The 23,228-nt window shown below is 44.7% G+C and overlaps 6 protein-coding genes across 6 annotated transcripts; 5 read left to right on the top strand and 1 right to left on the bottom strand.

Annotated features, from left to right (window-relative positions):
- Nucleotide 1: 1 nt before the first annotated feature.
- On the top strand, nucleotides 2-3,117 carry Bcpta1. The gene is made up of 7 exons (XM_001553761.2): nucleotides 2-592; nucleotides 731-896; nucleotides 956-1,086; nucleotides 1,144-1,347; nucleotides 1,400-1,748; nucleotides 1,804-2,683; nucleotides 2,742-3,117. Exons 1-7 carry the CDS (start codon nucleotides 261-263, stop codon nucleotides 2,858-2,860), a joined length of 2,181 nt encoding a protein of 726 aa, XP_001553811.1. The 5' UTR covers nucleotides 2-260; the 3' UTR covers nucleotides 2,861-3,117.
- Nucleotides 3,118-3,323: 206 nt separating this feature from the next.
- On the top strand, nucleotides 3,324-6,211 carry BCIN_02g03620 (hypothetical protein). Its single transcript, XM_024691259.1, has 2 exons — nucleotides 3,324-3,512; nucleotides 3,566-6,211. Exons 1-2 carry the CDS (start codon nucleotides 3,364-3,366, stop codon nucleotides 5,895-5,897), a joined length of 2,481 nt encoding a protein of 826 aa, XP_024547029.1. The 5' UTR covers nucleotides 3,324-3,363; the 3' UTR covers nucleotides 5,898-6,211.
- Nucleotides 6,212-6,716: 505 nt separating this feature from the next.
- Nucleotides 6,717-11,701, bottom strand: Bcpdr11. The gene is made up of 4 exons (XM_024691260.1): nucleotides 11,463-11,701; nucleotides 9,441-11,339; nucleotides 8,923-9,342; nucleotides 6,717-8,859 (listed from the first exon to the last, which is right to left on the bottom strand). The coding sequence occupies exons 1-4, from the start codon at nucleotides 11,484-11,486 to the stop codon at nucleotides 6,928-6,930; spliced, it is 4,275 nt and encodes a 1,424-aa protein (XP_024547030.1). The 5' UTR covers nucleotides 11,487-11,701; the 3' UTR covers nucleotides 6,717-6,927.
- Nucleotides 11,702-13,057: 1,356 nt separating this feature from the next.
- BCIN_02g03640 (hypothetical protein) lies at nucleotides 13,058-15,391 on the top strand. Its single transcript, XM_024691261.1, has 2 exons — nucleotides 13,058-13,490; nucleotides 13,722-15,391. The coding sequence occupies exons 1-2, from the start codon at nucleotides 13,409-13,411 to the stop codon at nucleotides 14,900-14,902; spliced, it is 1,263 nt and encodes a 420-aa protein (XP_024547031.1). The 5' UTR covers nucleotides 13,058-13,408; the 3' UTR covers nucleotides 14,903-15,391.
- A 157-nt stretch (nucleotides 15,392-15,548) lies between these two features.
- BCIN_02g03650 (hypothetical protein) lies at nucleotides 15,549-19,826 on the top strand. Its single transcript, XM_001553756.2, has 6 exons — nucleotides 15,549-16,090; nucleotides 16,343-16,531; nucleotides 16,585-16,896; nucleotides 16,958-17,645; nucleotides 17,696-18,902; nucleotides 18,954-19,826. Exons 1-6 carry the CDS (start codon nucleotides 15,896-15,898, stop codon nucleotides 19,408-19,410), a joined length of 3,048 nt encoding a protein of 1,015 aa, XP_001553806.1. The 5' UTR covers nucleotides 15,549-15,895; the 3' UTR covers nucleotides 19,411-19,826.
- Nucleotides 19,827-20,098: 272 nt separating this feature from the next.
- On the top strand, nucleotides 20,099-21,433 carry BCIN_02g03660 (hypothetical protein). Its single transcript, XM_024691262.1, has 4 exons — nucleotides 20,099-20,327; nucleotides 20,380-20,477; nucleotides 20,539-21,216; nucleotides 21,267-21,433. The coding sequence occupies exons 1-4, from the start codon at nucleotides 20,231-20,233 to the stop codon at nucleotides 21,387-21,389; spliced, it is 996 nt and encodes a 331-aa protein (XP_024547032.1). The 5' UTR covers nucleotides 20,099-20,230; the 3' UTR covers nucleotides 21,390-21,433.
- Nucleotides 21,434-23,228: the final 1,795 nt, after the last annotated feature.

Below are 23,228 nucleotides of genomic sequence, written 5' to 3' on the forward strand. Positions count from 1 at the left end.
TGCCAATATCGCGCAACTTAAAAAGGGTCGCGTTTACCTCCAGCCAATATCACATCAAAGAAACACGATTTGTTTGTCAACCTTGATTCTCTCAACAACAGCTTCGCAGAATGGTTTGGAGTCAATTCGACTACAAACTCAACAGCTCAATATAGTGGATATCAGTGTAGTCTTTCTCACATGCAGCTTGCACAGTACAATCTATAGTAGATCACATTCGACTTCTTTCCCCGCAGCTTCTAAAGGTTATCATCATCGTCATGGCTACCTTGACTGTTGAAAAACAAATCGATCAATTGAACGATGCTCGAAAACTGGTGCTCTCAGATGCCAACTACTACACCCAGATCATTCAAGGAATACTACCAATTATTGGTCCATCCGCGAGAGTAGAATTACGACGATGGGGCGCAGATTTCCTGGCAGAGACATTTTCAAGTCCAACCATACCTTCGTCACAAAAAGAAACACTGAGCCTGGTTGTACTTGATACATTGAAGGACATGATTGAGAATCCGCACGAAGACAGTGCAGTAGTTAAGAGTATAGTGCAAACAGCAGCTAGCATCTACCCGCTTGTCGTTCGATGGATGTATGTTGAATTTTTATCCCTTCATAGCTATGACTTAGATTTTAACGTTCTTGCCATTTTCCCATCTTCACATCTTTGGATGGCGTCAAGCAATGGCTGCGGAATCTAGAGCTGGTTCTAACTAGTGTGTCTAAATAGTATCAACAATTCCTACGACATACCGACCTGGGATCGCATGGTCGCAATTAAAACTCGAATACTTCGAATGTGGGATACTGCGAAGCCAGGAATTAGGATATGCTGCATTAAATTTGCGCAGAGAGTTGTGTTGGTTCAAACAACAGGACCCGATGCAGATTCTAGAGTATGAGAGGTACCTAGCACCTCCCAAAAGGCAAGATGCTAATGTTGTTTTTTGTATAGCGCGGTGATCCTCTTCAGGTATCACTATCTATGGTGCCTCCGAACCATACCGTTCTCCCCCCTCGGAACCTTGAAGCTGAAGCGTCAGGTCTTCTCGATAGACTCCTCAGCGTCTTCCAAGAGAACTCTAGGTATGTCGAGCTCATTGCATCTCACCCCTCCCCCCATTTAAAAACTGACATGTCTAGCGATGCTGTACTTGTTGATGCAACTTTGAATTCCCTTTCCATCTTAATCCGAGCCCGTCCCCATGTTGCAAATAAAATCCTGAATGTTCTTCTAAACTTCAATCCTCTGAAACTAGCCAATTCTCCAATGACTCCCAAATTGCGTGTTATGGTTAAATCTATGGAAAAGACTACTAGATCATTACTTATCCATATCAGCAAGCGGTATGTCTTTTTGTCCCTGTGAAATATGCTTGTTCTAAGCTGATGGTTGTAGGGACCCTCACAATCCACTCAATGGGCGAATCCAGCAATATGTCGAACGAATGATGCGCTCTAAAACGGAAATCTTTGACGAGGGAAATAGAAAGCGTGGACCTCCAGAACCTGTGGACGCCCAAGATCTCGCCAAACGTCAAAAGCTAGGCGCGCAAGTTAAATCTGCTCCACTACATATACCACCACTAGCACCTGGAAATCACACAATCGCCGAGCTTTTTACTATCACGACTGATGAAGCCCTAAAGGGTTTTGACGTTGCACTTCTATCGGAAGACCTCGTCGTCAAGATCGGTATAACAATTCTCCAGAGGATAGATACGGACACTATTGAACAGGCTATAAGCGTAAGTTTCCCCAAACTCAATGATATGTTCGCACGATTACTCAACTGGCAATTAGGGCGTGAAAGCAAGACTTCAAGCTCTCTCAGAGCCTAAGCCCGAAGAAATCAACCCTGAAACAGCTCCACTGGGCGTAGAGGAGGACGACGATGACTACGAACCTGATTTCTACAATGCCGAAGATACAGAACAAATTTTGAACAAATTAGACAGTTCGCCACCTGAAGAACTTAAAGTGGATATCGAAAAGGTTGCAAATGTAGCACTTGGACCGTTCACGTTGCCCACTCCTCCGTCTCTAAATGCCGAGGAAGTGACTCTGGTTGGCCAAGGTACTGTGTCTCGAGTCTTCGGTGTGATGCAGACCTTAGAAGAGCCCGCGGCAAGAAAGGCAAAAGCTGGAATAAACAGACTAGCAGCTAGTGCTTATGATCGAGATGCATGGATTACTATCATTACCCGTCTCGCAACGCGTGCTGGGGCCGGTCTCGAAGAGTCCTCTAGCCCTGTCAAGTTGGAGTCGGCAGATACTGAGCGATTATCCTTGAGTAACACTATTCGACAATCACTGCTTGTTTACATTCTGGAAGACTTTAGAAAGCGAATCGACATCGCTGTCGCTTGGCTGTGCGAAGAATGGTACAATGATAAAGTACAAATGAAGTTGGGAGATGGTTCAGCGGTGCTACATTATGAGAAATGGACACTCAAGGTTCTAGATGGAATTTCAATCTATCTTGATGCGAAGGACAAAGTCCTTACTCGGTTCTTAAGCGAGATTCCCGGGTTGAGTCTCGAGGTGTTGAACAAAATCAAAGGGCTTTGCAAAGACCCAACAATGGTCAATCTATCGCTAACCAGTCTCCTTTATTTGGTTATGATGCGGCCACCTGTTCGAGACCTGGCTCTCGATGCAGTTGAAGATATTTGGAACACTTGTAAGATTTCATTCCTTCCTTCCTTCTTTCATTGTAGTCATACTAATAACCCTGGAAGACGACAATGCGAAACCTATCGCCGCCAAGTACCTCAAAAAATGGCGCCCAGGATTTGAGGAGAGACTCAAAAGCGATGTCGAAGAAACGAAATCGAATGGCATGATCATTAGCGCTTAGGTGCACACGTTTCTAATTTCAATTTACATGCTCTTCTTGTACTTTAGCAATTCTCGCATTCCAGCATCAACCGGCGTACAAAGGATTTCACAGGACATGAGTTAAGACTGGGCTAGGGGTTAAAAAATGCTATACGCGCATTATTGTATGATCAGGAATTCCCCGGGAGTCAGAAGCAGATGCGGGATGGTACATAAATTTTTAAACATTTCAGTTAGATCGCAGTTCTAACTATGATCAATTCAAGAAGTTCACCAAGGTTGATATACCTATCTAGGTACCTAGGCTCATGCTTTCTGGTATATATATAAACGATAAAGTTTGTGTTGTGTTCCCTCACCGCAACGACTAATAGATGAAGCGGAGCCATTGATACCCATTGCGTTGACGTGGATCACGTGTATAATTAGTAAGCTGTGCTCGTCCTGAATCATGATCGAAGAAGATAAAACTGAAGAAAATCGCAGACGTGAGTATCACGAACCGAACATTAACTCAATCAGATGGATACTAGAATTTCCACAGCACCAAGAAGTCTGTCAACGCCTAATGGAACAATACAGGCCGCCTCGTCTGCAGATACATCCCTTGATCGTGGTACAAGTATAGAAAGAGGAAGAGACAAGGGGGCAGTGGACCGAGTAGCCAATGCATAAGTATATCCGCAGTCAATTCGTTTGGCTTTGTTTTACTGACTCTAAATACTTGCCAGAACTGCCGAAATAGAAAGGAAAAATGTTCTGGTGATAGACCATGCAACTCGTGTGTTAAGCACAATCGAGAGTGCTCATATACGCCCCTGAAGTCACGGGGTAGGAAGAAAAAGAGACCTCGCCTTGATTTGGACTCTCTTGAGGAGACACAAAATCCGGGATCGAGAGATGGTCGAACAGCGTCACCTATAGTGATACGTCCAGGAACTCATCGTCCATTGGCGATTGATAACAACGGACCACTTGCAGTCAAGAGACGCCGAGAGCTACGTTCGTCTGGTATTGGAGTATGCCAGACTGGCTCAGGAGCATTTCAGTATTATGGACCGGCATCCAACTTGGCTTTATTTCAATGCATTTATCAGTGTATTTATCGCACCAAGAATTCAAATAATGAGCGGCTAGGGGCGATGCGCGTTTGGGGCTTGGACCAATTTGCCTTCCCACCCGAGCGTCCTGAATACCAACACCACAATGAGAGCGGTACATCTCTGCCCGTCCATCTAAGTAAGGATCTTGGAGATTGTTTCATTGGAACCTACTTCAAAGTTGCTCATCCACAATGGCCTTTCCTTCAATTGCGCGAAATTCGCGAAGATTGGGAATCGTTCTGGGAGCCTCCACCACCAGAACGAGACGCCTATTATAGTAGCAGGTTAACTCGGAAAAACATCGTACTTATGGTTCTTGCGATTGGTGCCGTAATGTCTAGTCTTTCACCTGACAAAGATGCTAAGGTTATGGCTAGATGGGCATCCTACTTGTCATCACGTGCGATGCTGTCTGGCTCGACTTTCGAGGACGCTTCCCTCAAGGGTGTTCACCTACTTCTTTTGAAATCTATATATGCTATCGAATTAATGCGTCCCAATGACTCTTACCTCTACGTGGGTCATGCAGCCCTAAATGCACTTGCACTAGGCATGAATAGGGCCCAGGTCGCCAACGGTACCCGCCCCAACATGCATCGTCTCCGCGTAACATTTTGGAATCTTTACTCGACGGAAAAGCTTGTGTCTCTGTTTCATGGTCGGGCATCCTGCTTAAGAGATGATTTCATTGACACTGCCTTTCCCGAAGATCCACCAAGCTCGGAGATGGAGAATGATAACCCAGGAGAAATTACAGACATGGCATATGTCCGTGCTATGGCCACCCTAGGTCGCGTGGCCGATCGTATCAATAGTGGTATATACTTTTACGGCGGAGTTGCAACTGATTCCTCCAACATACCCGATGTCACCCGCGAGTGTGAATTAGCCCTAGAAAAAGTAATGGGAGACCTTCCCCCTTTTTTGCACTTTTTTGACACTACAATGCCTCCGAGCCCTCATCTGTGGCATGAAGTTCAACGTACACATCTTGGGTTACACTACTATCATTGCATTATTCTTATTCATCGTCCAGCACTAGTCTTCTTATCCAAACATGCATCAAAAGCCGAGGCTCTAATTGCAGCCCAGGAGTTAGGCTACAGGGATATATTTGGCTTTGTCGAAAAGGCCATATGCGCATCGAAAAAAATCATTGCCCTCGCGCTTGACACCTATAATACGCGTGCAACTTCGATGAGGCAAGATTCTGGAGTCGCCTACAATATCGTGGGTGCTTGTCTTACCTTGCTCTATGATGTTATTGGTGGACCTAAAAAGAGTTGCGCTGGTAACGTCGCAGATACATTTAAAGCTGTTGAAGACGGTCTTCGTTGTTTGAGTTTCATGGAGCATCCTGGGCCTAAGATTGGGGGGACTCTAAGTTCACGCATAATGCGTGTGGCCAAAGATGCTTTTCGCTCCGCACAAGGCCCTAGCTCAGGTGATGGACCTAATGGCAACGGAGCAGCTACTTATAGTACAGTGCCATTGTACAACCCTATTCAGGAGCGCACTGAGACTGTAAGTGCTATTGATAATGAGCTGGATACACTACTTGGACAGTTTCCATGGCTCGCAAACACAACTGCAAATACACCGACCTTTCACTCTGCCACCGAAACACCTTTAGCCAACGCTTCGGGTCCAGTTGATGATGCTTCTGATGTCAATTTCCCCACTTATTCAGATTATGAGAGTATACAGCAACCTGAGCAGCCTCAGCAATACCCAACTCAAGCTTTTCCACAAAACTCAGACTTTCTCTTTATGCCATTCTATAGCTTTGATGGATCAACATCGCAACAAGTACCTCCGCACGAAGCTGCGGCCAATGAGAATGCAAGCGACGATGTCAATATAGGTGCGCATCAGTGGGCTGATGTCAGCGGTCAAATCTTTTCGGATCATGGCATGTCGAATGGGAATGGTGTACCATGGGGCTTGCTGTGAGATGTGGGCATGGATCATGTAATTGGGGGCTTGCTGTATCTGCTATTCGAATAATATATCCACTTATTATGAAAATTCTAAGGAGAGATATCTATCGTCTATTTTTGAACAACATGATCTTTCTGGCATAATGTGGATATACTGCAATAAATCTATGGATTAACAATGTAATTTAAGTTGCATCTTCAATTAGCATACAAAATAGAGTATAGAATGGACATTAAAATTTGAATTTTCTTTATCTGTATATAACAAACTAAGTAAGAGTATTGTCGTACACTCAGCTCACATTATTTTTATACGAATCAAAAACATAAATCGTCAAAGTAAAATACAACCTTCGGATTGTAAATTTGTAGAACTCAATAAGAGCTCCTTGATACCATGGGACTTTTTCTTGGATGATCTGTCAATATTAGGTATTGCATTAAATGATTACATGTAAGTTTCGAAGGGGCTTTCCGTATTGCGAGAGGGTGGTGGATTTACCGTATTCGTCAGATTTTCGGGGTTTAGAGTGATGGATAGTTTATGCTTTTGAAACACCTTGATATTGGGGAGAGGGATGAGAAGGGAGGAAGGAAGGAATGTTCCCCTCTCTCCTTCAGTGACGCAAAGGGGAGAAGCTGATGAAAAAAAAAAAAAAAAAAAAAAAAAAAAAGAAAGAGGATTCTCAAGGGCAGGCTCTTAAAAGAAAAAGAAAGGTGTGTAGCTCACAATATAATTATAATTTGTGGGATCTCATCATTACCCTCGCATGTACGCGATTAAGTATCGGGCGAGTTTTCATTCTGCGGGGCGACATCATTAGCATTGGGTTGATAACAGTGAATTGGAGATTATTATTTCACTTCGTGAAATAATACCAGGTTTACTGTCAGATACGCTGAAATTCTACAAAAAGGAAATCTAATTACTATATACTTCTATTATCTGTTAATGTTCATATTCTATCCTGACCAACTTAGCCCTCTTTCCTAACGCCGACACCTTTCTATTGTCCATTCTAACTCATGCCATTCTAATTCATTCACTTGTTCTTCTTCCCCAACCCAAAACCTTTTAGCGAAGGACCTTTCAAATCTAAAAACCTCCACCAACTAGCCAAAAAGACGATCGCTAATGTACTAAAACAAAACAAGGTGAAGATGCCCCAGTCCCTCACTCTCTCGCTATAAAAATACGAAAACGAAATCGCGTAATCGTCTCCCACTTGATAAGGACAATAACCACAGTCTTCTGTCGCATTATAATTGGAGAGATATCCCATGCTCGCGCCACCCATCCCGGTTCCAGAGAGATAGGTCGCGAGATATTGACCACATGTTTGCCCTGCAGGTGGCTGAACAATCGTCAGTTCGCTGGCAGAACAAATGATAGGAACAGAATGGACTCCATTCGAAATGGCAGATCCCAGCCAGTAGCGTAGTGGATCGGCCCAGAAAAGCCACGCCGAATAAAATGAAGGCATATCGCTATGCACAAGAGCCATTCCACCAAAAGTTGTTTGGACGCACCACACAAGACTATTTGCAAACCCAGCGACTTCGCTGTTTGGAACCAGCGCGGCGATTGCCAAGGCAAAACCGAGTCCGTATATACCGAGTGCAAGAAATAAGAGGTAACCGAACCCAGGCCCCGATAGGCCGATAGTGAACCAGCTGCAGAGAAAGTATATTGTGTAGATTACTATGGCGAGTGGAATCTCTACTGTGACAAGAGCGGCACATAGAGCAAGTGGATGATAACCAACACCAGAGCGCTCACGTGCGGTGTAGAGTGCCCATTTGGAATACCAGATTGCTTGAATATCATCTGCGGAAGCGGGAATGACCCATGGCAAAAGTAGGAGAACGATGAGACGATTTTGGGTTCCTTGCTCTGTGTCTGAAGCTTGATAGAAGATGAATGATAAAAAGAGACCCATGAATATAGCTTTTACCAGACGGCTAAAACTGTAAACTCCGTTGCGCCATACAGTTAACCAATGACGAGATGTGAGAGTGATATATTGATGTATCCATGGAAGTGTTTCGTCTGCAGTAGAGGTCTCCAGATTACTACTGACCGAAGAGTTTAGATGTTCTATTTGTGTTTGTAAATTGCGACGTTCGGGTGAAACATTCCATGTTCCGGACCACTCATCACTTCCCGAAGGACTAGCCACAGTATCCAATATAAACTCGGCTGGATTGGCAGTTTCATCCATTGCAGTGCCATTGCGAGCAAAGTAATCTACAACAACGCTTGAGTTACTACCAGTTTCGCCAAAATATATAGTGCGTCCTCCCCTTGTTAGAAGAAGGACATGGTCGAACATTTCAAAGATAACTGCGGAAGGTTGATGGATTGTACAGATGATAGGTACTCCAGAAGCTGCAATACGCTGCAGAAACATGACGAGCGAATATGCAGCTTGACTATCAAGTCCAGAGGTTGGTTCATCAAGAAATAGCAACATGGAAGGATTTGCGGCTAACTCCACACCTATCGTGACTCGCTTCCGTTCCTCGACTCCCAGACCTCCCTCTCCCGGAACGCCGATCAAGGCATCGGCGATTGATTTAAGCCCCAGCAGGTCCATGACCTCTTCAACATGCGCCTCCTTCTCTTGGTTCGATACCGACAATGGGCGTCTCATCATCGCCGAGAAGATCAAAGCTTCGCGGACTGTAGCTCCTGAATCATGAACATCCTGCTGCATGCAGAATCCACAAGCCCGAGAGAATCTTGCTCCTAGATTGGCGACAGGCTGACCTCCAATCATCATGTCGCCGGTCACGATACCAGTATCCTTGCGTTGAGCAAGAGTGTCGAGAAGAGTTGTTTTCCCAGCCCCAGACACTCCCATAAGGGCTGTAAGCTGACCAGGCCTGACATATCCGCTTATATCCGTGAGTAGCTGTCGGTTCTCTCCATCGACTTGGACGTGATACGAGACATTTGAGAAGGTAAATGAAGGCTTTTATCTCGTGTTAGAGGAAACTTTCTTTTTCTCGCAGTATAGGTAATTGAAATAACTTACTCTAGAACTGTTTTTTGCATTTTCAGTCCATTTAGCGGCATTGATGGACAGAGTACTGTTAGAGTCGTTGAGACTCTGGGCATTTCCCTGAGGATGAATAGCAACTGGATTTCCTTGAGATTCTAGATCAGATTCTTTTTCGCGCAATTCTTCGTCGCCACGAACAGCGTCAGGGATGACAGCTCCTCGCTTGAATACACGACTTGCGCCACCTCCGCCCCGATTCTTCGTCATCAAAGTCAAACCAACAGCTGTTAAACCTGTATAGATAACCCAGAAGACTAAGACGAGCCCAAAATTACGCCACGCATTGGATGGTCGATAACCGAAATGGGTAAGTAGATACGTTGAGCCTGGTACAGTGGAAGATCCTGAGGTGCTCCCTGAGATAGGACAGCCTTGGTTGGCGATCGTTATATTCTATTAAGATTATTAGCTTCATTTGATGCTTCTGTCTTGTAAAAAAAAAAAAAAAAAAACCAATAAACAGAAGATATTTCAGAGTATTTGCTACCTACATCGTATCCTATTCCATTCGGGACTAACTGGTCAGAGGTACAGTAAAGAGTGTCATCTTTCATAAGAAATCCCATTGTTGCTTCCAGTGAATATGGACTTGGACTGATTCGACGGATCCAAGAATCCCACTTCAACAATGTTGGCCACGTTGGGCCATAACCTGAATGACTCAACCCGACAGGCATGGCTGCACCACCCAATAAGAGAGCGACCGGTACATTCGGGGACCATGCACCCAGCATTCGGAAAAGCGCCAACTGGCTGGCATAGAACACGAAGATTAAAAGCTCGAAAAACCAGTATCCTGCTGCTGTTGGGTTCGCAAAGACAAGAAAGTAATATGGAATGGTGAAAAGAACAGTCTGCGCGAAACACACCGGTAACTCGGCAATATTGAGAGCAACTGCCGAAACAGCCGGATGTAGCATGCCTAGTGCGTGCTGCTTTTGGAGAATTGTTCGTGAATGAACCGTGGAAACTGTCTCTCCCAAAGCGTTAAGACAGAAATATATTTGGGCGAAGAATACAGCACCGCTAAGCTCGAATGCTCCAGTCGCTGTTAAAGATCTCTTATAGAATGCGGAGCCTGTAATAAGAGCGTTGACTGCATTTAGAGCAAGAATAATGGCGAGCGACTTCCGAGCTCCCCAGACCAGTTGATAATGTCGTCGCATAGCAACCATGACCTGAGTAGGGAACGACCTGAGCGCGAGGGCCTTTGGGTGAGTAAACTTGTGCTTGGAATCAGCCACTTCGGACTTGAAGGCTGCGGCACTCAGCAAGTCACAATGCTTTTCTCGGAATTGGCCAATCTCTCCTAGCAGACTCTGGCAATGTGAGCTCTTTCGAAATGCATTAGCAAGACCAGCAGGATCAAGTGGTGGCGGGGGACTATGCCCAACTTTGACACGGCGTTCATCTGGCGAAGTAATAGCTGTCAAGAAATCTGGTGTCGTTTGACGGGGAGGACATTCGAAACCGAGATCGGTAAAATAACGCTTAGCAGTGTCGCCAGCAGGGCCCGAATAAATTTGATACCCATCATACAATAACAGAACGCGATCAAAACATTCGCTGTAAATACTCTCAGATACTTGGTAAGCTGTGACAATATTGGACATTCCAGTAGCCTTCGACATGCCTTTCAGAAGACGTAGAAAGCTGAGGGCAGATGAGCTGTCAAGACCTCTCAACGGATTGTCCCATGTAACGACAGCAGGAGCAGCGCTGAGAACTTCAGCCAATGATACACGCTTGCGTTCGCCACCAGACACGCCCCTAACAAAAGAATTACCAACAATTGTGGATTTTGTATGTTTGATGCCAAGAGATTCGAGGATTTCGTCAGTCCAGTGTTCGGCAAACTCGGCATCTGTGTCCCGATTGGACTTTGGCCTGCGCAGACGTAGTGCAAACTGCATGGTATCTTCAACTTTTAATATAGGAAAATGAATATCGTCCTCATTGTTAAGAGCCACCTCGGAGCCGTAAAGGGTTTTCATCTCATCCGACCCGATTGCGCCATACTGCACACTACCCTCAACATCTACGTATTGCGCACGCTGATTTGCGAGTACACTGAGAAGAGTCGAACAGCCAGCACCAGGACGCCCAAGAACCAGGAGAGTTTCACCGGGGGGTAAAACACCAGAAACTCCTTGTATCAATCTTCTTGTGGCATGCATGGGACGGCCCGGGCGTATTGCTTTGCGCAGCAAGCCTGTCGGCCAGTTAATGAAAACATCTTGAAAGATTCGTAAGAGGTCCTGAGCACGTTGCTCGCCAGCAGAAAAACCATGAACGGTGATGTCCTCAAAGAGGACTCCAAGTGAACGTCCTTCGGGACGATATACGGGTAACTTTTGCAACGGTTTATCTTGTTTGTTGGTTTTCTCACCCTTAGAGTAAGCCGTCAGTTGAATTTCTTCTAGTCACTCTTCGTTGAGTTGACTTGAGTCGAGAAAAGGATAAGGTTATTATTATGGCCACATTAAGCCAGACAAAAGATAGATTTTACTTACCTCGCTTATATATCCTGAACTCATCGTATCACGCAAATCCTGTGGGAATCCAAGGCCAAAATGTGTCAATGAAAATAGACATACGAAAGACTGATAGGAACGTATTAAGATAGCTCGCACTGGAAATGAACTGGCTTGTATATATCATGTTGAGAAAATGCCCGATGATACAAAGCTTACAAAGTGATAAAATATCCGGGCAACAAAGCAAAAAGATTGATTACAACATCTAGCATGACGAATGTAGGGCATAGACAGCACTATAATCTGCGGAATATCTCAACACGACAGCCTGGTAATGGATACTGGAGAGTAAATCTATGGAAGAGATCTCCTACTCCAGTGGCGGTATTCAATTTTTGGGCCGCTGGGCCAATGGTGAAGCTGTTAAATATCCGGTTTTGTGAAGGAAGAAAATATCCGAAAATATCCGATGCCCAAGAGCACCGGCATTTTAGCTTGTACCAACCTTCACGCTCCACCATGATACTTCTAGACAATTCTGTTGACCTCAATCCGCACATTCTTCACTCGAAATGATACCATATAAGGACCAGAGTACCCGCAACATAGTCAATCGAGTACCGGCGGTATCTTTGGATTTTGAAGTAGAATCTGGGGTGCATCAAGACGTTCCGGGTAGTGCTCAATCTTTGGAACCCCCCAATTCATCTTGTTGAAAATGATGGATATCACGACTCTTGGTTCAGATCGACGGGATAAAAGAACGGAAGAAGAGAGGGGGAAGAAAAGAAAAGGAAAGGAAAGAAAAACAAGACTCTCAGAAGAGCATTTTGAGTATCCCGGGCGGCATTGGAAAATACTGATGGTTGTCTGTAAAAGGTTTGTTAGCGGAAAACTATCGACTCAGGTAGAGGCTATTGATATTGAGGCTTATTAGAACGCAAGAACACTTATTGGAAGCAATGCACTAAAATTCCTAAGGTGCCACAGTTTCAAACACCGAACTTTGGAAATAAATGGCAAGGAAGCTTCATAGTTGATGATAATATATGATAGATCTATTCGAAACCCGACCTCTATCTGTTCATGCTTTGATTAGGTAATCACGTAAGGATTATTCATCCGGAGGGCAATACAGCTCTAGGCAAACGAAATGGAATGATAGGGGAAAGGGAAATCCCAATTTCACCTGCCCAGTACCTACCTAGCTAGCTACCCGTTAAAAACGCGACTCAGAGTCAAGACATCAGGATCACCTACGGGGAATATCAGTCACCAACCTTTGGATGACTGACACTGACACTGACACTGGCACTGACTGACACTGACAGATATCCCAGGAGCAGAGCTAAGTATAAAAGAAGAGCATTTACCCAGGTGCCAGTAGCATGTATCCCTTCCGCCATGCATATCCCGACATCAAAATAGCTTTTTCGCTCCACTTCATGTTCTCTGACGTACATGCTAGCATCTAGCACTGTACTGCAAAAGTAGCCAAAGTACGAGTAGCATGGCGAGCAGATGGAACCATACCTGCGAGGCATTCTCAACCCCCTACCGGCATTGACAGGTTAGGCCGTTTTTCATCCTTTCATTACTGGGGCTTCTATGAGCCGTTGCTCGGTCAGCCAGATTCATTGGATGAGATTTGATTGCCATACGGGCTTTCCATCCACTATCTGGTAAACTTAAACTCGAAGAGCATCTACTGCGAAAACATAACGGGCCGTAACTCTTACAAGGCGACTGACTACATTGCATTGTCGATATCTTTTATAATTAAACACCCAGCAGCCCACTTGGGTAGAACCTTCATTCTTCCCACCATTCGTTACATTCATTACCCCACGAGAGGAGAGACGCTCACTCGTAGGATCGGTTTCGTTGCACGCATAAAAGACTGCATAGAACTCCAAACAACTCATGGAAGTCGTGTATGGTTTGATAGGGTTATCCTAGATTGCGAAAAGGAGAAATGAGCAATGCCAACTCGAGCAGAAACTCCTCCAGTGGATACATCTTCGACACGGAATACCCATATTCACACGGAATCTCCAAGTACTGGTAAGCTTGCATTTCTAATTATGATCCAGAGTTCTTATCGCAAGATATCATGATCTGCACCTTAAATTTTAATACATGTCAATGAAGAATTGGAAACGCCGGGAAAAGGGTAACAATTGTTGGCCCATTGAATAATTTTTGGTCTCTTTATGCAAACCTCTCTCGACTTAGTAAACAAAAGTCTGCTACTCATTGCAATCTTGAACAATGACTAACCAGTATTCTTCCCAGATTTCGAGTCCCCCCATATTCGCAGGATGCAAAGTCCTACACATGCCCCTCTCACGATACTTTCTTCCAGCGCAATGAACATGCCTCATTTAAACACGGATCCCTCCTTACTCAAATCTTCGACGGGCACAATTAGATCCGTACCCTCTGATGACTCTCGACTTGGTCCAAATTCTCACGACGATAGTCCAACTGCGCAACCTCAATCACAAAACGAGTCTACTACACCTACCACCCCAAGAAAAGCTAGCTATAATTCCATAAATGGTTCGAAACCACCACTTAGTCGACAGAATCCATCCGCGACAGGAATGCCCAGAGGAGTTGTCAGAAGTATATCTACCGAATTTGGCCCTACCAAGTACTCGAGTAGCAATGTACATGTTGTGGAAGATATCCCCGCGAACGATGGTGAAGACTTTAATTCAGCTATTGGGAAGGCAAACTTGGGAAAGTCGGGGAGAGTGATCGAGCGACTTACAAAGGAAAATGACATGTTGAAGCGCGATGTCAAGATTGAGAGGCTGAGAGCTGAAGAGGCTCTCGATCAAGCAAGACTGGCCGAGAGCAGATTCGTCCAAGAAAACGAAGAATGGGAGCGGAAGTTGCGTGATGCTGCTATGAATTCAACGGTTCTAAAGAGGAGGGAGCGACAGCTCGCGGATGCCAAAGAAAAAATTGATGCGGAACGACACAAGGCCGAGAAAGCGACTGAGGGTGAGCTGTTCTGGAAGACTGAGATGCAGAAATTAGAAAATGAATGCAAAGAAAAGGTCGAAGAAGCCCAGAGCCGGGCGGAGCTATACGAGGGAAGAAACAATGTCATGACCAACCATTGGAAGGACCAGGAAAAGTCCGCCAATCGGACCGTAGCGAAGCTAGAGAAGGAGATCAAAATGATTGTGAAGGAAAGGATAGCCGACGATGAGAAGATTACCATGCTCAAACGCCTCGCAGAACAGCAAGCCGAGCAGCTCAAAACACTGCAGAAAGAAAAGGATGACGTCGATCGGAAATATGAGGAGTACAAGGCAGAGAAGGAGAAGTCTCTCGCAGATATCAAAGAAAATGCAAGTAAACAGCAGAAGGCCAACGAGGAGATTATGGCAGAGACGCAAAAGGTTCTTGGGGAGCTGAGATGGGCCCTCAATGTCAAAAAACACGTCAAAGATGCTGAATAAGAAGCTCAATTACCAATTTCAAGTCTCGGATTCGTAAAGATTTCACTGACTCCAAAAACTTTCTTTCCACTTGAACCCCGCGATCTCGACACATACTCATATCATCCATCTACTTTCGAATTACATTGAATTACGATATTCTCTTCGAGCGATCCAGCGACATCAGAGACTGCATTGCATTGGAGAAACAGGATACAGTTGTATTTTCTGCGCTTTTGTACATTAGACACTGTGGTTAGGGTATCTCGGGTTGAACTTGGGCCACGAAGCCCAGGGTGTTAAGGAGTTTCTTTCTTGTGTCTACATCAGATCATCATATCTAGGAATTGTACATTGGGGCAAACACTGGGAAGTTCATCAGAGTTAGATTTGCCAGGGTTATTGATGATGATTGAATGAACTAGATTTTCTTTTTAATGATGCCATTGTGCAATAGTTGCTCTGATCTTAAATCATAACTTGATGCAGAAGGAAAGTATAATTTTGCCAATTCTTCTATCTCTATTGACGGTTCGTCTTACTTTGGTACTGTGTGCAGCCTGCAACAAAAGCGTGAAGTCGTGCAGCCACTGGCGCATGCAGGTACCCGTGTCACTGGCAAGCAAACAATCGAATCTATGTAAAAATTACACGAACCTAAACCATTGTCATTGTTCGTCTGATAAATGCTCTGCGGCATCATCTTTAACGCCTCAGTTCCTTTGACGAGGTCGCTTTTTCTCACTAGCTCGATTCTTGATGTCGTCTGTTGTCTGCCTTCCTACCTCATTCACTTCGCCAAATTTGTTTCTTTTCCCGTCCCAATATTGCCCCACGCACACAAAAACGACATGTTCCCTTAGGCCAAATTCATCTTCAAAATAATTGTCATGTGGATCTGATTTCGCATTCAGTTTCGCTCTCCCCTCACCTCCTTTCGACGGGGTTATTGGGACTCTGGGTTTGCTTGCTGAAAACAAAGTAAGGTCTACCGCCAAAAGCGACTCTCCAACGATGAGCGCAGATATCAAAGGAAGTGCTGCGCGCAGCTCAGCTGCTACTGATGCTATGTCAGATACCAGTGATCTAGGAACTCTTGCGAGAAGTGGAATCTCAACGGTCATTATTGCTTCGGAGTGGCACTTCAAGCCAGCAGGAGTCATGGAAGTTGAGAAGCGTTTCGCGGAGAAAAGAGATCGAATGCGCGCAGTAAGTGGTGGCTTCCTTTCTTGATCTATATAAAATACTTTACCGCGCTGTTTATGCTGCCATGTATTCAAAAGTTCGTTTTCATATAGCAACAAGCTTTCGAGATGAATTCGAAGTGTGGTCTTTAGAATGTCTTCCCATCTACAAATCTAGCGCAGATGAGTTTCATTATTAAAAGGCTTCACATGCTTTCTTACATCAATACACTGCGGCCATTGGCATTTGAAGAGATTGTCACTGATAAAAGACCAGGACGGTTATATCCAATGGCTCGACCAGGATCATTATTTCAAGCTTTCTTCAGAAAGACATCTCATACCCCTCTTAGAAGAGCTGAATCAGATCACGAAGGCGATAGTTGTACAGGAGGGTGGTGACAGGGAAGCAGATTCCGAGGATGACGATGATGAAGATGATACACATAGCGACTGGTCAACTGAGGTATACCATTCCAATACGATATGCTATCGTGATAATTGCTCAGATGCTGTTAGTTTCAAAGCGATTTGATCGTGAAAGTCGATCAGTACGAACCGTCTCAACACACACGCTCGCCCAACCCAGCTTCAGATGACACGTTTTATCCAGATGCTATCAAGAAGTATACTTATCGCGACATTTGGATCTATCACGGAGAAGAACTGATTGATGAGTTTTTGAAACTGGCCATAGTCCTGGAGTTGCAGACCATGACAGACAGCAAGATTGTGAAGTCACCTAGCCAATCGAAGGTTTATATAGGATCGGACAAGCGTGGCAGTGTTGATTTAGTTATCAATAAACTCGACAATATTGCGAAGTACATTGTGAGTGAAATCCCAAGATATTCCCTTTCGTTGACTATCTTGAAGCTGATCACATGCGCAGTCAATATATGCCTCGCAGCATCATATTTTCTATACAGAAGAGGTAGAATCGTGCAAGTTTATCCTCAAAGCCTTTCCAGAGATCAAGAAGAAATACCTCGAAACTACTCTCCTTGAACAGGAGCATCCTGCTGGATATCTATTGACAAGATTTACAGTCAGAGCTTGTCCATGGAATACAGCTAAAGTAGCATTTATTCCGATCAAAATTGGCAAGTACACTCCTACAGTCCCAAGTACAGGTACACAAATTTCCGCAACAAAACCATGGGCTGGGTTTGTTTGGAAATCTCGAGGAGGTTCAGGAGATGATCCCGTGAAATACTTTCCTGGTGGATATAACAAGGAAATTGAGAGACGAGAAAAAGAAGACGAGAAGTCAAATAATGAAGTCACCAGTTCAACATGCGTTGATATTGAGGGCTGGGTAGCAAATGCCACCACTACTACCGATGCTTCGAAAGGGCTGGACGTCTTAGACTGGAGAAGTACCATTGACACGGGCCTGAATTCTTTAGCTCGCTTAGCAATGGCTTCAGAATTAGATTCGAATGTAGCAGATGAGCGACCGAATGCCGAAAGCTGGAATGGCAGGATTCATCAAGAGACAACAGCCAACCTTAGTATGCCTCTTACTCTGGCAAAGTTTAGAGGTATTCCCTCAGACTCAGAGGTAAACCTGTCAAACGGTACGTGCGGTTCGAAATGCCAGCCAAGATCTGGGTTAATTCATGCATAGGGGCGTTTTCGCCGGATAGAGTTACTACCGAGCCTAGCACTATGCATTCATGTCTTCTTGATTCTGCAATTGATGCGGAATTGGCGAATTCTGATTGGAACGCATTGAGACACAACGCTACAGAGAACACGCTTGTTGACATCAGCTCAAGTCCAACTAGGTCCCCTAATTTGAGGATATTTGATAAGGTACAGGGCTTTGATGCTTTAAACGCTCAACAATTTACAGCCTTAGAGCCACCGGCCCTTTTGTCCTCGCTGAGGTCGCTGGAATTGCCACAGCTTCCGTCCGAGGATCTTGAGAGCCTGATAGATATGGCACCTGCTTCGATATCAGATTCCCCATCGACTCCCAGTAATGACCTCTCAAACTCAAAGGCATTTCCCGAACTCCCAGGTTCGAGGCCTCCTTTGATGTCTCCTAACAATTGGCCAATATTACCCTCTCCCCAAAGCGTGGGCTCTTCAGGGTCAAATGCGTGTCGCGAAACCCAATTGACAGAACCTCGCCGTCAACAAGATGATGAGAAAAGTACTCGAGTTTTCCATAAGACCATGGGCCAAAAAGCATCAATCAAAAAAGAAGTATCAAATCCGCCTGTTGTGCCAATATCGCAGGAGTTATTCCTGAAAAATTTCGAGGTAATGCTTGGTGGTTTGATGTCGCCAGCGAGAGGTTTTCGGGGCGAGGTTAAGGTGCATATAGACTTTGGTAGAATCTTACTGGGTAATTTGCCTGTGAAGATTGTTTCGAAAGAGGATCAGAACAAACCATATGACGAGGAATTCATCATTTCACATCTGTATCCCATACCTGGCGGCAAAATTAGAGAGGGAGATGGCCCAGAAGTTACGTTCACCAATATCCTGACATCATTGGGAGCCGATACTACCTTCCTCTCTAATCTTAAGAACAGTGAAGGCGTTCGTCTCTGGTCCGAAAAGTGTTCTGAGTGGAAAGTTACCTACGAGTTCACATGCCTAGAATTACGTACTGACAAGTTATTCACCCTTGAGATCGACGCAGAGACCTTTGAAGCTCATATTGTGGTGTTGAAAAGATACGGCAGAACGTATGTCCATGGTACAATGCGTCACTGGGATCTGCAGCTTAATGTCGAGGGAGTCGAAGACGAAGAAGATATCCGAAGTAACTGGCCTGGTTATGACGATCTAGCTACAGAGATACAACGAACCCTTTATATTCCGTAAGTTTGAAATGCCAGTTGATTAAGAATCAAACTGACGTCCATTTTCAGTCCTGGAAACGACAAACCAAATCACGCCCTTAAACTCCCAAAGCATATCATGGACCAATTCATTATCTATCATCTTAAAATTCGCAAGACTAGAAGTTATGTTAGTCCGGATGGCAACTCTACACTGAATATCACCGAGGTGGATAAATCTCGTGGCCATGAATTGCAGGCTAAAGATCAAGAAATCTTGGTGTATGTTTTCCAAGAGGAGAAAAAAGATCTTAACGTCGAGACGAACTGGCAAGAAGTTTCCATTACATCTATGGCGATGAACCACCTTCTTAAACAGAACATGACACTCGAGCTTGGCGAAGAAGTACAATGGACACTTCAGGACCTAGCAGCAAAGAAGGTTTCTAACACTCTCATCGAGCCTGCATTAACCATGCTAGCACAGATGGACGGTGTTGGGTTTTATAACGATGGCCAAGCTCTTGGTCAAGTCCTCAAGTCTTAGATATTGATCCAATTATGCCGCGATTTCTGAAAGTTACTGAATGAAATCTTGAGGTTTCATTGCTTTAGATATTGAATGCGTGTGGTTTTGCGCCTAGAGAGGAAAAATGATGGGCATTGGCTTGTTTGGAGTGAAGGATAGCAGCATGATCATAGAATAAGCGGTGATATCAGTTATTATTGCTTCTTCATTGAAACATTGACAGAAACTTTATATTCTTCGAGGCGATATAAAGGTTCAAGATACGCTTGCTAAATTATCTAAGCATTTCATTTTGCTTGCAATAGTACTCACTAAGCAGGCAATAATCGACTCCCGTGTGATATGATAATATAACAAGCTCGAATATGGGCTGTTGACACCAACTGCAGAAGCAGAAAAGTAAATAAATAACCTTCCGTCGTCTTTTGTGCTCAAATAGATAAATCGTGTGATCATGACCCACCTGAATTGTAGCGATTTCAACAGATGAGAGTGCATCTTGCAACACGAGGCACCAGCTTGCGAACTTCCCCTTGTGTTAAAGAGAATCATTGGTCATGTGAAAAGGAGATGGAGTGGAACGATATATAGGTGGTGTTGCCATAGAGGAGGAGGTTACCATTTGGGGTGCCGAAAAGTGTGGAAATTTTGGCGATAAGGAGATAATTGACGACCTACGTCATCATGAAATGGAGGGAGAGAGAGAGCATTCCACCCCTCTTCCATTCCTCAACGTTCTTCCTACCACCACCACCTTTTTTAATCTCGATCTCTGCAACGACAATACATTTCAATCGACCTACTTACGAAAAATTTGTGACTGTCTCTCAAGATTCAAATGTCAGAAGACAAACAAGCCATGTCGAAAGCGACAAAAGACCTTCTGGCGAAAGTCAAGAAGATCGTGCCACCAATGTTGAGTAAATTTCACAAAGGTACTTACATCTTTATTATTGTGTAAATATATAACTAATTAACACATGCAAGGACAAATGGGCAGGATAGCTGTTATTGGGGGCAGTGAGGACTACACCGGCGCGCCATATTTCTCTGCTATGGCTAGTGCAAGACTCGGCGCAGACATGGTACGAGTTTCCATACCATCTCTCACATCGATGGCGGTCTAACTAACATTGATATATAAAGAGCCATGTGATCTGCGAGCCTGGCGCCGCACAAGTGATCAAGACCTACTCTCCGAATCTCATGGTCCACCCGCTGATGCGACAATCCTCGCATGCGAAGATGACGGAATCGGCGAGCTCGATCGCTCAGAGCGTTATTGATATGTTACCGAGATTACATGTGATAGTGGTGGGACCGGGATTGGGACGAGATAAGTTGATGCAGGAAACTTGCGCGAAGGTTCTTCAGGCGGCGAGGGAGAGGAACATGCCATTTGTCCTAGATGCGGATGGGCTGCAGCTGGTGCAGACGAGACCGGAACTGGTGCAAGGGTATAAGGAGTGTATATTGACACCGAATGTTGTAGAGTTTGGGAGACTTTGTAAGAGCAAGGGCATAAATGTTGAAGGATTGGATGGGTCGGAAGGGGCGGAAAAGCTGGCGAGGGCGTTTGGAGGGGTCACAGTTATGCAGAAAGGGGCGCAGGATTATATTTCTAATGGGGAGAAGACGTATGTAAGTGATATTGAAGGAGGACTGAAGAGGAGTGGTGGACAAGGTGATACGTTGACTGGGAGCCTGGCAACGTTCTTGGGGTGGAGGAAGGCGTATTTGGACAGATTATGGGACCACGAGGGAGACATTGATGACATTGAATCATTAGCATTGGCGGCGTTCGGAGGCAGTAGTATCACAAGAGTAAGAGTCCCCAGAAAGGAACTCCACTGGCAAATACTAATTTATGATAGGAATGCTCGAGGCTAGCCTTCGCCAAAAAGGGTAGAAGTCTACAAGCCAGTGATCTTACTGAAGAAGTATACGCCGCATTTACAAATCTTCTCGATTCCGATGACTCAGCTGCCAAGTTATAGATGAAGAAAATATATAAGATTAATATAGTATATTTAACCAACCATGCACGTGCGAGACGGGTGAGAATTGAATCATTCTTTCAGCTGTCGAGCGAATGAATAGCGAGACTAGTACATAAATAGATGGAGCTAAATTACAGACGTGCAACGAAAGGACCAGTACCGGCCGGGTCAGCAGAACGGATGCGAGAACTTCCCATAAAGGAAAAAGGGTTGCACAATGATGTCGATGGCCTCTCGATAGTGTTGACTTAGCTTCCATGGTTTAGCATCCCCAAAGAGTGGTTGGTAGTCTCTCAGCCTCTCACGGAAGGGGGTCCGGGTTTCTTTAGTGGGTTGAAACAGGGCTGGCAATGTTTCAAGGGTGTGCCTGTTCGGATTTGGGGGTGAGCTCCAATAGGCTGGCTTCCGATGAGATGAAACTTCGTGATGTGTGGCGTGGATGTCGGCTGATGTTTGGAGAGCCTTGTAATTTTGGGAACGCTTTTGTGGATGGGTTTTATTTCTTCCGGTGGGGTGTGAGTGGTCGATCTGGAGAGTTGGGGGTAAGCTGCTTGGGTATGTATGTACAGTTAGTTGGCTTGCCTTTGCTTATTCTCGGATGCATTGTTCCGTGGAGCTTTTGAAGGCTGCTCAATATTGAATTTGTTGCATGATTATGTATATGTATATATATATCTCAGCTGTGAAAACTGTCTGAGAAAAATTCCAAAATTCTTGGAAACACCATTGGCAGAAGTTGAGAATGATACGGGACGATCAGGGTAAGCAACAACAGGAAGAACGCAACAGCAGAAACTACAAAACGACAATAAGATTTTGTCCAATACTTAATATTTATTGTCGAATCAATATTTTCCCTCTCATCGTGTTTTCATCTCACTCTTCTCAGCAATAATTCCTAGGCCTTTCGGTCCCTAGTTTGCGTTAAAACGCTGAGGATAGGTGGTGCGTCATCTCTCTGGTGTCTATGGACCATGGCCCAGTTGCCGGAAAGATCCTCCTACATCTGTTTGATGTGAGAATTCCTGCACCAAAGATTTATAAGAAGATTGTAGGGCACCGTATCTATTCATTCACTTATTGCCCATTGGCATTAAAGTGATTTATCTGAGAATTTGAAGGCATCTTTCAGTAAATAATGGACTATTGGATTGAGTGAGATCTTGGCATCTTTGCTCCGCTTGCTGGATCCGTCGACGACCCAGCTGATGGTATACCATCGGTGTGGATTCGCTCGTGTATAAGTTATCCTTCTCGTCAGTCTTCAACTGGACTCTGGAAGCCTTGTCGATTGGCGGGTGCGTGTTGCTGGACGTTACGAAAGCTGCGAGGTTAGCACAGTATAGGGTAAAGAAAAGTGTGAAGTCATCTCGAGAGAGGATTGTGGTATTATATCGAGTCTTGCGTGAGAGTAAACACAGGGTACGATACTGCTATTTGAACTAAGATTGGTAACTTGGAAGGTGAATCTGGACTCTGGGAGAAGAGTCAGATCTATGGAGTGTCGTTGGTACGTGGAGAATGTAATGATTGGAGTTGAGAACCTCGAGGTGACGGTGTAACGACTTTCGCGGCACAAATGAGTTGTAGAACAATGGGTAACCGCTTGGTGAACTCTCGTTTTCTTGGTATGCAAGGGAAGCATGGCAGTCTTATTTATTGCATCTGGGTTCAAACCCATTACTCTATGAGTACATGTGGGCTTTCTCTAGCTTCGAGAATGGCGCCTCTCCTCCACAATTAAAAAGATAATATTGGAAGATAGGATCGTCACAAGTCATCTATTTTCAGCTGACCGGCGCCATACACTCTTCCAAGGGATGACTAGTGCTCGCA

This window comes from Botrytis cinerea, chromosome 2 (genome assembly GCF_000143535.2).
Source record: "Botrytis cinerea B05.10 chromosome 2, complete sequence".
In the NCBI taxonomy this organism is placed as follows: Eukaryota; Fungi; Ascomycota; class Leotiomycetes; order Helotiales; family Sclerotiniaceae; genus Botrytis; species Botrytis cinerea.

Excerpts from the sequence above, each read along its gene's own strand:
- Bcpta1 (XM_001553761.2), top strand. The coding sequence starts at position 261 with ATGGCTACCTTGACTGTTGAAAAACAAATCGATCAATTGAACGATGCT. Across the intron at positions 593-730 it reads CCGCTTGTCGTTCGATGGAT|TATCAACAATTCCTACGACA; the intron begins GTATGTTGAATT and ends GTGTCTAAATAG. Across the intron at positions 1,749-1,803 it reads CTATTGAACAGGCTATAAGC|GGCGTGAAAGCAAGACTTCA; the intron begins GTAAGTTTCCCC and ends ACTGGCAATTAG.
- BCIN_02g03620 (XM_024691259.1), top strand. The coding sequence starts at position 3,364 with ATGGATACTAGAATTTCCACAGCACCAAGAAGTCTGTCAACGCCTAAT. Across the intron at positions 3,513-3,565 it reads GTGGACCGAGTAGCCAATGC|TTGCCAGAACTGCCGAAATA; the intron begins ATAAGTATATCC and ends GACTCTAAATAC.
- Bcpdr11 (XM_024691260.1), bottom strand. The coding sequence starts at position 11,486 with ATGAGTTCAGGATATATAAGCGAG. Across the intron at positions 11,340-11,462 it reads GTTCAGGATATATAAGCGAG|GGTGAGAAAACCAACAAACA; the intron begins GTAAGTAAAATC and ends GCTTACTCTAAG. Across the intron at positions 8,860-8,922 it reads ATGCAAAAAACAGTTCTAGA|CCTTCATTTACCTTCTCAAA; the intron begins GTAAGTTATTTC and ends ACGAGATAAAAG.
- BCIN_02g03640 (XM_024691261.1), top strand. The coding sequence starts at position 13,409 with ATGCCAACTCGAGCAGAAACTCCTCCAGTGGATACATCTTCGACACGG. Across the intron at positions 13,491-13,721 it reads CACGGAATCTCCAAGTACTG|ATTTCGAGTCCCCCCATATT; the intron begins GTAAGCTTGCAT and ends TATTCTTCCCAG.
- BCIN_02g03650 (XM_001553756.2), top strand. The coding sequence starts at position 15,896 with ATGAGCGCAGATATCAAAGGAAGTGCTGCGCGCAGCTCAGCTGCTACT. Across the intron at positions 16,532-16,584 it reads ATAGCGACTGGTCAACTGAG|TTTCAAAGCGATTTGATCGT; the intron begins GTATACCATTCC and ends AGATGCTGTTAG. Across the intron at positions 17,646-17,695 it reads AGAGGTAAACCTGTCAAACG|GGGCGTTTTCGCCGGATAGA; the intron begins GTACGTGCGGTT and ends ATTCATGCATAG.
- BCIN_02g03660 (XM_024691262.1), top strand. The coding sequence starts at position 20,231 with ATGTCAGAAGACAAACAAGCCATGTCGAAAGCGACAAAAGACCTTCTG. Across the intron at positions 20,478-20,538 it reads CAAGACTCGGCGCAGACATG|AGCCATGTGATCTGCGAGCC; the intron begins GTACGAGTTTCC and ends TGATATATAAAG. Across the intron at positions 21,217-21,266 it reads GAGGCAGTAGTATCACAAGA|GAATGCTCGAGGCTAGCCTT; the intron begins GTAAGAGTCCCC and ends AATTTATGATAG.